Below are 13,684 nucleotides of genomic sequence, written 5' to 3'. Positions count from 1 at the left end.
TAAGAGCTCAGACGGAAGGAACTTGGAGAGCTGCAGCTGAGATAGACATTTTGGAGACGGCCATTGAAAGCTGATATTTTGAAACGCAACCTGGGAGCAAGCAGACACCAGCCACATGTGCCTTCCCAGCTAACAGAGGTTTTCTGGCTGCCAATGGCCTGTCTCCAGTGAAGGTACCCTATTGTTGATGCCTTATCTTGGATACTTTATGGCCTTAAGACTGTAACTTTGTAACCAGATAAACCCCTTTAGAAAAGCCAATCCATTTCTGGTGTTTTGCAAAACGGCAGCATTAGCAAACCCGAACACTCGTTATTGCTCTGCCAGCTGGTTTTATTCCTTTGATAGCTTTCAGGAGATGAAAGATGACAGCTTGCTGGAGATGTTTTTGTAGGTTAGTTACAGCTCATGTCTGTAAACCATGCCTGGTGGCTTAACCCAAATTATTAAACCTGGAGCAAGATGAACAGGCAGGATTAAGTTTTAATGAATTATGGTTACATTACAAGTGGAAAAAATTGCCTCTACTACATGAAAAAGTTAATAATATGGCAACTTGTTAAAAGCTATTGAAATTAAACTGTTCATGTATATACAAAATATAAATGACATGTAAGGTGAAAATTACACTGATCAATTTACCAAAAAAAAAAAATTAACATTGTAGTTTTCCAGCTTGTTTAATTAATCAAGCATATATACTCCTGAATTCATAACATTTCTACAATTTAATTTGGACAAAATGCTATTCCATATCAGCAAGATTTTAAAATTGAAATGTTAAGGGTGGATTGTTAGCTCTCCCAGGATTGGTGCAGATGAAGAACTTAAGATCAGGCAATGATTCTGGATTGGTACAGCTACGTGATTCTGCTGCTATAAGGACAAGTGGTAGAGGTTTGTAGCTTTACCTCTTGGCAGTAACCTTAGAAGGGAGCTCTGAGAATTAAGTCAACATTTATTGAGAACTTTCTATGGACCAAGCACTATACCAGGCTTCTGCAGTTACTTTAAAAGATTTACTCAAGATTCAAATCCATAGCTGTTTTGGAGAGAGTACATGACAAGTGTATTATTAAACATGGTTGGGGTTTGTTAAATGTGCATTGTAGATAAAATGACTGATATTAGGTTTCACGGGAAAAGGGTTTACTTCATTATTAACTTGTTTTAATTTATCCAAATTGCTTCTTATTAATTTAAAGTACTAATTCGATTAATATTGCAGTTATACTCTTCCAAAATTTGACATTTTCTCTGCCTACCGTAATGTTCATGTGGCAGAGTTTGACTTTGGAAATCAAGCCATTGAAAATTCACAAGAAGGACTAACCCAAATGCATAATGAGATTTGATTCTGGGCACGAAAAATAAGTGATTGTAATTTAAAGGATAATTTTGTTTCACATGCAGTTTGAGATTTTACAAAAATTATCCACTCAAATGTGTTGGTTCTTTTCATTAACGGAATTTTGGAATTGGCTTTTCAATTTGGTAAAGAACAGTCACACGTCTGTGCAGGAGTAAGATCCCTGACACAGATGGGTCAAAATTTTCATCTGACTCTTAGAAAACTAAATGAGACAGAGAGAAGAGATGGGATTTTTCAGCACTTCTTAACATGTAAAATTGCAAAACAAATATTCCAACCTTGGTCTGCTAAGGTAAGAATATTGGAATAGTTTTTTCAAGACCATCTTTTAAAAATATGTTGACTGGTATTTGTTTTAAATAAAAATTGATTCTCACCGCTTTATCTTAGTTATGGTTTTAGGATGCAAGCATTTTTTTTCTTTCCAAAATAAATGTTATAATTTCTATTCTGGATTGCGTTTTACAAAAAGGTATGACATTTAGCTTTAGGTTATTTTAGTAACTACAAAGGGAAGAGGAGAGCTTTGCATTAAGCACTACTTTCAGTTGACAGATCTCCATTTCTCTATCAAGCACAATGACTCCCTCTGGTTGTGTGGATGAGGAAACAGGCATAGAGAGGTTAAGGGTTTTGACCTAGACTCACGGTTAAGATTAAACCGTGCTCTCACTGCCCATTTCTGGGGAAAGCTGTGTAGTCCTAGAGGGTGGTCTCGCCATCAGCCTCTCTTCGATATTTGCCCATGTCTGGGAAGTCATTGTCTGACTCCATCTCTATCTTCACCTGCGGCATCATGAAGACTGGGCTCCGCGAGTAGTTGAAAGCAGGTGAAGCTGGGCAGGAAATTTTGAAGTGCAATGTGATGCTGAGAAAAAAGGAAAGAAGAAAAAATGATTTGTCTAGTATTTGGGTTTTTCTTTTTTTAACATTAGAGTAGGGCTCTAATGCAAATAGTTCTTTGCTTATGTACTCATCCCGGGAGTGAGCGGTATCTTCTTACTTTTGCTTGAGCTTCATCGCTAGTCATTTAAACAGCTCACCCTGTTTCAACCTATTCACATTACTGCCAAAGGGAGCCTTCTGAATCACACATCTGACTTTTTCACCTGCTTAAGTTTTTCCATGGTTCCCCATTGCTCAAAGGATAGGATCCACATTCCTCTGCCTGGCAAGGTAAGGCCGTTTATGCTCACTTCTGCCTGCTCCTCTGACTGCAGGTTAGCTACTCTGCCCCCATCCCAGCATTTTGCTGTGTGTGTTTGTGTGTTTTCAAGTGTTATTTCCCACTTCCTGAAATGCCCTTCCTTTTCCTCCACTCTGCCCCACTGTGCACACCTGGTAGATTCCTATCTATCCTTCCAAACTAGGCTCAGGTTAAAATCTGCCTCTGAGACTCCTAGACCCCAGATGAGGCGAATCCTCCCTTAGCCCACCATCCTTTCTCAAGTGTGCTCCATCACTGTTGTTGGCACAGGGTGCTTTTTCTCTTTGCTTACATGCCTACCTTTCTATAGCTCCAGGGACTGAGCATCCCATCTGATGATCACTGATGCTTACTCTTTGTTAAACTAGATCATGTGTCTGAACCTTTTTCTTCACTGAAACCAAATCCTGCTATTTAGTGATCTTTGCTTCCAACTTTTTTCATAGATTCGGTCAAACAGTGTAGTTGGGAAGTAGCATCTCTGGTTATCAAGTTTTGGGCATTTCTGACCTTGTACTATGGCCTTGTGTGATTTAAGAGGTTTTTCGAAAGGCCTTGGCCTGGTCCAAATTCTCCACTGCCTGAAATTGGAGCAATTAAGAGATTCAATTTAATGTAGGTTATTTTAAAATGAAAATAAATTAGGATAGACAGACTGCTTTTCTAGCAATACATTTAGACATAAGGACCAGTGGTGTTGAGGGCATGGGGGCCCTGAGAGGGGGCGGAGTGAAAAGGCAGGCAGATGTGTGGTTTGGCCATGTGACACTGGGTAGGGTGAGGTTGGGGCTGGAGTGTCCCTGAGCCCACTGTGTTGGGAGGGTGGTTCTGGTGACGTCTCTTCTCATCCTGGCATTGTGATAACAGCTTTGACTTATAATTCAAAAGACTCCGTGTGTGTTTTCTTGGGTGAGTGCCACCTAAGTCTGGAGAATTTATCTGCTGTTAGACTTGGGATAGTGCTTTTACTAATATTTGAACTAGTAGAGTGATTTCTGTCCATTTTAGGGGGCTGTGGAAGTGGGACTGCCTCTACCATCTTCCCTAGCAATGCATGAGGTAAAGACTTTCTTGCCTCTGAATTCCTCTTTTCCATTTTTGAGCCCCTTACTCTTCTAGTAATCCTGCTTTTTACGTGGTCTTCTAGTAGTCCTGCTTTTCAATGGCTTCTCATTAAAAAATACCAAGGACTTTAAGGCATGGGGGCTCCTGGAAATGGAGACTTCAATCCTTTCTTGACAGTCTTGTTCCTATTTCCACTTAATCTTTGATATTGTTAGCTTTCCTTGGTAACCTTTCTGACTTTTGCGAATTAAGTGGCTGTTATTTTAATCCTTATAGTATTAGAGTACCTTAGAGTTCAATTATCCTGGCTTTCAATAATATATACTTAAATCATGTCTAGTTTTCCTCTAGGTTGTTTTCTCTTTTTCAGTATTTACTTTCACTTTCATTCTACCTAATGTTTTGTAATAATTTCCTTTTCTAAAATTGAGTAACTTTGTGGGTTGTAACCATGTTTTTATGTCAGTAAGAGGGCAAACTTGGCACTTGTTATCCAATACTCAGGTCTGTCAGCTTTTGTCTCCCTTTGGTGGACCCACAAATGCCTTTTACTGAGATGTATAGCCTAGGAAATCCTAGTTCCTCAATCTTGCTGGCCACTGCTTAGTCTATTATCTAATACCCAAGGAGTATCCCTAATGGCCTTTACCTTCGATCGAGTTCTGAGTCACTGAAGGAAGAATCAAAGTGAGTAACTCCAACTGGAAGATCTTTTTCCTGGCAGAAAAATTAAAATGTCAGATGGGAAGCAGGTTTGGAGACGACCCTGGAGAACATCCTAATTCTCCAGTGCTCCCCCAACCCATTCTCTTTTTTATTCTCCAACCCTATGACTAACACTAAATGAGAGGAATGCTGGGGCCTCACAGAGATAGCTGGCTTCTGGTTCAGTTATCCCTTTATCCAGAAGGCTCTTGGCCAGGTTAGGTGGGTTAGTGGCACAGGGAGGACCAGGGAAGAGTGGGAAACAATGATGGACGTATGCAAAGGAGGCGGGGGTGGGGGATGGGGAGAAGCCTGAGAAACTCAAAAAAGAAGAGGTATCTATGACAGACAGTAGAGAGGGGAAGTCCTTGGTGCTGGGGGACCCTCTGACTCCCAGCCCCTAATTAGGGTCTATGTTAGGAGCACTGGGGTCAGGACCCAGGCTGGGATCTTTTGAGAATACTCCCAGGACAGGATGTGCTTTGAAGACAAGACTATGCAACAGGAGCTGAGGCTGGGAGGGGTTAAAGGTAGTAACAGAATCTCCTGGGATTTCATAAGCATTGCCTGAGCCCTCCAGGCAGCCTCCGGTTCAGCGAATGGAAGCTGCTTGCAAGTCATGCAGAATCAGAGCCCAACCACTGGGACCTTCAGTTCTGCTACCTGTTCTCTAAAGGTGACAACTCGGCTCCGATTTGAGCTCCCAATCATTTTAACCACCATCGGAGAATATGGGCAGACTCAGCTGTTCATGTTTGGATTGAAACGAATTCAAGAGAGGGCCAGGCAGTGCCACAGGCATCCTGGAGGCTCCGGGGAAATGGAAGGAATTAGTGTTTTTGCCTAAACTAAATTGAAGGTTGATCATTAGAGTCTGCAGGCTTTGATTTGTGGTTTCTGTCTGAATGGAGTCCCAATCCTCGTGGCCCAGTTCTCTTTGAACTCTGTCTAGCACAGAAGCCCTATAGCATCCAGGACCATTAAATCCCCTGAGTTGAAAGATGGAAGTTGCTTGGGGGGAAGATTTGGAGGATTAGTAGGAAGTAGGAATGGAGAGACACCATGTGTTTTACTTACTGGCAATGCAGTGGATACCATTTTGGGAATCTGATTGGACACTTTCCATGGGAATCTTTATAACTGAGGGAGGAGGGAACTGGGGCTGGAGAAAAACAGTGGGAAAAGCTGATAAACACCAACACAACAGCTTTGGTTTTCTTGGCAAGATGGAAAATGCACACATGCACAGTACACAAACCACCATCCTCTTCATATCCAGACTAAACGGTTAGGGGGTGCTACAAATACTGCGGCCCACTGTGGGGAAGTCTACACAGTTAGCCCACTGTCCCAGACACTCCGTTGGACAGGAAAGAACTCTTCCAGGAATGTTCCTCATCAGAACAGTTTCATCTGTCACAGTAACAAGTCACTGGGGACTGAACTTCACACAACAGCTATGTTACCATAAAGACATACGTAAAATGAATTTGTGTAAATTGAATCCTGATTTTTCCATTGAATATATCATATAATGCAGAGATAATTTTCCCCAACCCTGGACTAGTATCTAGCACATGGCAGCCACTCAAATATTTATTGAAGGAATCAATGAAAGAATAACTATTTGTTTTTAAAAGGCACCTCGACTGTTAGTTTCTTTGCTTTCTCTAGAACTTACATTTGCAAATCATCTAAATCATCTGAAAGAAACAAACAAAGCCCCCACCCTGTACCCCGCAAACATCTGAATGAATCATGGGACTCCTTCCTTCCTGGAAGAGGACAGAATTAAGACCAGGAGAGTTTTGGCAGGTCACTACCATCAGAGGGAGGGTTCAATCACCGCCAATCAGTCAGCAAGGATTTGCCTTTGCCTATGAATGGCTTTCATATGCAAAAGACAAGATCAAGAGGAGAATAGGGCAAGATGGATGCAGGGAATGTGGGTTTGGATCAAACCAGGAAGTGAGAGCCAGGCATGGTGCAAGCAGATAGCTTGGGACGCTTAGCAGATTGGAAAGCCAGCCATCAGATTCAAAGTTAGGAACTATTTTCTTAATTCCCTCTTAGACATTTAGCTATCCGTCCATCTTGGATAAGTCAACTTTGGTGGACAGTTTCATCATCTGTAATGAACACTTGAACTAGACAGTCTTTCCAGCCTAATGTTTCGTGATTTACTACAATTTCTATACTGGTTCCTTGTCTGTTGACTCCCTGAGTGTTTTGGAGGTGGAATGAGGAGGAAGCATGGGGGAAAAGAGGGGTGGGTGGGCCAACCAGGTGGTCCCAGGCATCTGGAGAATGTAGCCACTCTCCTTTCAGGGTGGAGACAGGCCCCTTCCCCCACCTTTCTCCCCAGTACCCGAGGGGCTGGCCCAAGCAAACCCTGTCCCTGGCTCCTTCCACCTGTCCAGGAGACCAGTGTGTGCCCTGTCTACTTAGTGGGTCCCTGTCAGACCACTCCCCCAAGCTTGCTCTATTCTTGGGAGGTTAGTCCTCAGGGAGCTCTACTGCTATTGATAATGGCCCTGATAGCCCACAGTAATGGGACAAAGTAGGCATGGTCACCCCAATTTTCCTGGGAGAGGAGGGGATCTATTCACTGTGGCCCACACTGAGGATATTCACATGAACACTCGAGCTCTCAGCACCCCAGACCAAGATGAGCAGAATCTTCAGCGCACCCTGGATGGGGCCCAGAAGTTGCGCAGGCCACCTGAGAAGCCACCCCTCCCTGACCCTGGCAGAAGTGGAAGCAGAGTCTTGCTCTCTCCCCTCCACCCAGGCTTCATGTCCTCCCCACCTCCTCATCACTGTCCTCATGGGCCCCGTTCCTTCTCTTCTTCTTCTTGTTGGTCTCCTTTTTCTCCTTCTCTGGGAGGATGTTGTCAATCCAGGCCAGATCGTGCTGGGAGAAGACGAGGTCCAAGAGCCTTCGAACGATGATGAGGCCCAGGATCTACGGTGGGAAGACAGAGAGCTGAAGTTTTGTGGGAGTTCAGAGAGAACTGGGGGCTCAATGCCCCAACCCTGGCCACAATGTTTTTTCCTCCCTCAGGCAGCTGAGTTTGGGGACTTTTTCTGGTCAGGTGTCTTGGAGCCATCTCAAAGCTCCCACAACCCGTTATTCACCATATCCTCACGTTGGTTCCACTCACCTGGCCTCTCCTCAGGTGAGCCAGCATGTCTACCAGTGTCTGAGGGGGACAGGGGACAATCAGCTGAGCTGGGGAAGCAGGGTGGGGACTATGACAGGAGAATTACGGATACTCTTTAAATCAGTGGGTCAAATCGGAGCCTGCATTGGAATCACTCGAAGGGCTTGTTATAAAACAGATGGCTGGGCTTCATCCCCAGTTTCTGATTGAGCAGGTCTGGGTTGGGGCCTGAGAATTTTCATTTCTATCAAGTTACCAAGGACCACATGTAGAGACCCACTACTTTACTGTTTCCTTCCCTCTGCCCCAACTCTGAGAGCTGCCATCTCTCTGCTAATGAAGCTGAACATCTGAAATGTATACTGGGATATTTGGAATTCTTAAAAGAAAGTCTAGAAAATTTGATTCAGTTCAGGATGAACAAATTAAAGGGGAAAACATGCTCTTTGGGCTTTCTAACTTGTGGCTGACTTTTTAATAAGGTCAACAGGCCCAGGATGGCTAGCTATAAATATTCCTCTTTCACCATCAAGAACTGACCACTAAATGGTAAGTCAGGAAGAAGCAGTCAGAGAGAAACACCCATTCAGCTGGATTTGACTCCTCAAATGACACTGCTTTTTGGTAGCAAGTAGAGTTCTGGACTCAAAAAGACCTGGGTTCTTAAAATCCTGCTTCTGAAAACAAATCAGTGGTTGCTAGGGACAGGGATGGGAGAGAGGTTGTCTACTTAGGGATGACATGAGGAATTCTGGGGGTGATGGAACTGTTCTATATCATGACTGTGCTGGTAGAATGCATTTGTCAACATTCACAGAACCACAGAGTGAATTTTACTGTATGTAAATTAAATTTAAAAAAAAATCAATGGATGGGGGAGTTCAACAGATCTTGGCTCTGCCCCTTCCTGGTTGTATGACCTGGGTCACTCGCATCCTCACCGAGCCTCAGTTTTCTCATCTGTAAAATGGGGTTAGTCATAGTACTTCAGGAGTTGGTATGGGGACTAAATGAAACAGCACTCAGTAAAAACTAGCCATTACTATTATCATCCTCCCTGCTCCCATCTCATCTCCCATCTGATGCAGGAGGACAGTGTTGGAGGATCCATGGCCCTTCCCTGGAGCAGCGGTTCTCAGCCCTGGCTGCTCATTTATGCTCACCTATAACTTGAACCCATGCCAAGTTTCCCCAAGAGATTCTGATTGAATTCTTGGAGAGGCCTGAGCCTATGTAGTCCTAAAAAGCTCTGAGGTGATTCTGAATAGCAGCCAGGTTCAGGAACCACTGACTTTTGAGCTCCACGCCTTTGTGCTCCCTCAGGTCCCTAATCCAACTCCCGCCTCCCGCTTTGCAGCCCACCCTCGGCCTTCCCCCTGCACCTGAGCTCCAGGCCCTGGCACCAGCCAAGGCCACTTCCCTCCAGGGAGTCATCTAGGAGACAGACGCCTCCTGTTGTTGACTTTTTTGTCTTTTCACTTTTTATTTTGGAATAATTTAAAACTTATATAATATTTGCAATGGTATTAGAGAACTCCTGTAAATGTTAGGTTAATGTCATTGAGTCTTGAGGATCTTGGTTCTTTTTTTCCTCCCTTCCTTCCTTCTTCCCTCCCTGCTTTCCTCTCTTTCATTTCCTTCCCCCCTTCCTTCTTTCCTCCCTCCCTCCTTCAATTTGTTTTGGTTATTTTGAAAGATGAGAAGATTTATACTTGGTACAGATCTATTTCTGAGGTTGGTTTGAACTGTAGCAGTGGAAAGTCCAGCTCCTGGCTGAGGTTGGGTGGCTTTTGCATTGTCACTGAACTGCCCCAACCTTAGGTAGGGGCTGGGGCCGGGGGGAGTGGGGGTGTCACAGCACGGTCTGCCCACCGCACAGACATCCCTGCCTGCCCCCCTCCTCTCCATTTCCCAGGCCTGGACTCACAGCTCAAATCCTGTTCTGTGCCTGCCTCTGGGAGCTGAGGAAAAGGCAGGGAGTGGATGGGGAGGGGAGCTGCTGGGCCGTTTGGGCCTCCCAGTGCCTCCCAGGCCAAATCTGCACAGGGGAATGGGAAGCCCACCTACCATGACGGGGAAGATGATGGCGGCCACCGTGGACTTGAGGATCCAGAGCACAGCCAGGCAGAGGACCTGCACCAGGGTGAAGAGGTGGACCCGGCGCAGAGGCACGTGCCGCAAGAAGGCATGGTCCGGCTGGTGCTTGGCTGGCATCAGGAAGAGCTTGCAGCGTTCCCAGAACTGGCCGAGGAAGGGGTGGGGGGCTTCAGTCAGGCAGCCGTGGCCTGTGGGCCTGCTGGGGCCTGAGGCAGGGGGAGGGACACCTCGATGGGGTCCGGCACAGGAGACCCCAGGTCAGCTTTGAGGACACACAGGAGGGGGCTGGAGGTGCTAGGGGGACATGTAGTGGGTGAGGGTACAAATGAACACTGTCCACATTCAAGGAAAACACAACTTCATTGCAACCCAAGTATCCAAGACATCCTGGGGTATCCTGGTAAATATACAAACAAAACTAAACTAAATGTTTTCTTCTGTGGCAACTGTCTTAAGCAAGAGAGAGGAGGTATAGTGATACGCTCATTGGAGTCCACCAGATCTGGGTTTTGAATCCTGAGCCTCAGTTTCCTCATCTGTAAAATAGGGAAGGGAGGACCTATTTCATGGGATGATTATGTCAATATACCTGTAAAGCACCTACATAAATTATTTTGCCTGGCACATAGTAAATGGTGGTATTACTATTGTTACTAATATTCTTTGGTTGAACTGGAAAGGTGAGCATCTGGGGTCTTGATGACCTGGAACCAGACATGCAATGCTGACTCGGCTCAGATCACCTGGGGAAGGGAGCTTTACCTGGATGCCGTTGAGGGAGGCCACACCCATGTAGAGGAAGACTCCGTACAGCACGGGCATGGGGATGAACTGAAATGAGAGGCACAGAAGCAAGCAGAGCTGTGAACTGGGGCTTCTGCTTGCAGATGCCCTACTCTGGCTAACAGTGTCTGCCAACCCAAAGAGGCAGCCTGGCCTGGCCCCAGCTTTGCCCATGGGGTGGAGGAGCTGGACGTCTGGAAAAGCTGAGGGTCTGAGAACAGATCTGGAGCCAGAGTGTTGGTGGCGTGAGGCAGGAGGGTCACTGGGGCTCTAGCTGGGGTAGCTAGCCCAGCGTGCAGCTATTCTCCTGGCCTGACCCCTTTGGCCCTGCAGAAGCCCTGTGGCCTGGCTGAAGACACAACTTCTGGAAAGTGGAAGAGTGAAGTTCCTGCCTACTTCCAGCCCCAGCTGAAGGCGCTGCTTAGACAAGGGCTCAGTGGGAGCTTGGGACCTTTAGTGGGCCGGCCGACACCAGCAGGGAATACTGAGGACACTTAATAAAAACCATCCATCAAACATACTCAGAAGAAGAGAAGCAGACAGAAGTGGATGTACTACCCATTGCTGGCCCACTAACTATTAAAGGTTTGGTGGGTAGCCTTCCTTCTAAACATACAAGCAGTTTGTTTGCTTTTACAATAACGGGACCATACCATTCACCCTGTTCTACGATCATCATTACAAATCTTTAAAAGTCTCTTGGAGCATTTCCCCAAGGTCTAGACTGTTTTTGTCCTCTTTTACCCTTTCCTTTATCTGGACCCATGGCTGGCTGCAATGAACAAAGGCTGCTTTCCCTTGCAGTCGGGCTTGCTGCGTCAGAACCCTTTGGAGAACACAAATTACTAGGCCAACATGGGGTGCCCGACTTTTAGATGCCATTTCAGAATGTCAATACATCCAACTAAATAAATAGGCTCTCCTTTAAAGATATATTAGAACATGTTCATTTTTTTGAACACAAAGCACGATTTGGACCGATATGTTGTAAATTCACTCTAAGACATTTGCTCTAAAAGTAAATATAGGGCCATTAAATCACTTCCCTTCTATATGGCTTATGAGATTTTTGTCTAATTATGAAACAAGATAGAAATTTCATCGAACAATCCTATCCTAATCACCTTCAAAGTATGGGAAAAACTGAGAGAAAAGTAAAATCATAAGTTAAAAAACTCAGCTATAATCTATAATAGCACAAATTTAAGATGACTGAAAAACTTCCCATTTACTCTAATAAGTATGAAGCCCACGTCAAACAGGAGAACAGGACTAAGTCTTAGATAATTTGTATTTACCAGTAACTAATTATAAAGTCACCTTCTTATCAAGCCTAGGACATCGTCTTCAATCCTTTCATGATCTAGAATTCTAGTATCAGTATAAATCTTAATCAGTATAAATCTTCCTTGAATCCCCAGGGAAAGGCTCTTTTCAAATATTAATGGCACAGTAAAGTAGTAAAAGGTGCCGCTAGCTGTCAGCTTTACGCAGCCATTTAAAGCAGTGGCCCCACAATAATAAGGTCACCATGGCCTACCCATACCCACTTGAGGCTCAGGCCACAAAAAAGGCCTGGGGCCCAGAGGGGAAGCTACTAGCAGTGTTAAGGGTTCCTCTGAGGCAGAACATAGAGCCCAAGGATCTTGGAATGGATTGGGGGTCTGTACAGCTGAGTGTGGAAGTCATTAGCGTCGTCCATCAAAATCATGCCCACTTTATGCCCCAGTACCCTCATTTGACAAGATAATCAAATATTTGCAAATAAGTAATGGAAGGACTGAAGATTATGAGTGATCCTCTAACAATAAATTTGCTGTGCGGAATGTCAGTGGAACCATCCGTTGGTACTTAGAAAGAGAAAATGGATTTAACTCCTTGCTACTCTAAGTGTGGTCCTTGGACCAGCAACATTGGCTTTGCCCAAGAGCTTGTTAAAAATGCAGAATTTGGGACCCCACCCCAGACCTTTTGAATTGCAAATTATCCGCAATTTTTCAATTATCAAGGCCCTCAGGTGATTTTTATATATATTAAAATTTGAGACACACTGGACTGGAGGACTTGGTATGTGAACAGGTGTGGTTCACAACTGATATAGAACCATTATCAAAAACAGAAATGCTAGTAACTAGCATCCAATTTGCACCCTCTAAAATTAGTAGCATCAGAAGCACCTCTTTCCTGTTGGATACATAAACAAGAATGAAAGATTTCAACTAAAGTATGGGCTTGAACTAAAGACATCTCCCCAAGTTCTCTAAGTGAGTTCTCTATGGCTCTAAAACTTGGCTAGGTCTAATTTGACAGACGGGCAAATTTATAGTTGCAAAAAGTTAAGAGATTTATGGAAAAATTCTCCTGACTGGAAATAAATACTAGGACCTCAGCTCTGGATTGTGATATGTTTCTCAAATTGGCTATACCAAAGTCATGAAAATGTCTTTCCTTCATCCTAAAATCAATCCAATATTTAGTACTGGTGTCAGCTGGTGACAATGCTTTAATTACTTAACACTTTTGAAAACCTATCTTTATAAAAAGGTATATACTGTGATACAATCAAATCAGAAATCCTAAATCATATGGCCAATAAAAATCCAGATGGGTCTGCCCTGCTATCAAATTTATCAGATAGATCAATTGGTGGCTAATTAAAATGTCATGAGGTCTTTTCCACTCTTATTGTAAAAGGCAGGCAGATTTTTCCAAATCCTTTTTTGACAATGCAGAGACAACATCAGAGCATCCAGAGCTGTGTGGATGCATGAAAATTTTTCCATGACACATAGAACAAATATTAACATTTCCCCATATCCAACATCTTACCATATTTACAGAGCCCATTTAAAAATGCATAAATTAATATGGAAATACAGCCTACAACTGGAAAAGTTACAACATTTGCACCAAGAACTGCAGCAGAGGGAATTTCCATTTTTGCTCAAAATGAAGAACAATAACATATCACCCAAGAATGGGCAATATGAGTATAATCATTTAAAGGATGATTAACAAAGGCTTTGGCAATGTCAAACCTTATGCATATTACTGTTTTCATTTCAATTATTTTAAGTATACTGGCCATGCTATCCATCTTAAGAAGATAGACATTATCAGAGCAAAAAAATTTTTTTACTAAAATCAGCTATGTCAAACATGTGAGTGTAAAAGCCTAAAACATGTGTTCTCATAATATAATACATATGTGCATAAAATAACTGATCACACTGTAAGTGAAACAGTATAGTGGAAACTGCAGTGCAATTTTCTAACTGCTTTGTGTTCTAT

General features: G+C 43.8%; 1 protein-coding gene across 1 annotated transcript in view; it reads right to left on the bottom strand.

The window, feature by feature from the left end:
• Nucleotides 1–1,696: 1,696 nt before the first annotated feature.
• The window catches only part of SLC4A5 (solute carrier family 4 member 5), a 101,674-nt gene continuing 89,686 nt past the window's right edge, over nucleotides 1,697–13,684 (bottom strand). Inside the window, exons 22-27 of the mRNA XM_037807107.1 lie at nucleotides 10,373–10,441; nucleotides 9,581–9,754; nucleotides 7,159–7,314; nucleotides 5,427–5,511; nucleotides 4,294–4,361; nucleotides 1,697–2,240 (exon numbers count right to left, since the gene is read on the bottom strand). Of these exons, the coding sequence (XP_037663035.1) occupies nucleotides 4,327–4,361; nucleotides 5,427–5,511; nucleotides 7,159–7,314; nucleotides 9,581–9,754; nucleotides 10,373–10,441 (519 nt within the window). The 3' untranslated portion in view covers nucleotides 1,697–2,240; nucleotides 4,294–4,326. The remainder of the gene's footprint in view (nucleotides 2,241–4,293; nucleotides 4,362–5,426; nucleotides 5,512–7,158; nucleotides 7,315–9,580; nucleotides 9,755–10,372; nucleotides 10,442–13,684) is intronic.

The sequence above is a fragment of the Choloepus didactylus genome, chromosome 17 (genome assembly GCF_015220235.1).
Source record: "Choloepus didactylus isolate mChoDid1 chromosome 17, mChoDid1.pri, whole genome shotgun sequence".
NCBI classification, from domain to species: domain Eukaryota; kingdom Metazoa; phylum Chordata; class Mammalia; order Pilosa; family Megalonychidae; genus Choloepus; species Choloepus didactylus.
This window is presented reverse-complemented; position numbering and strand designations above follow the sequence as displayed.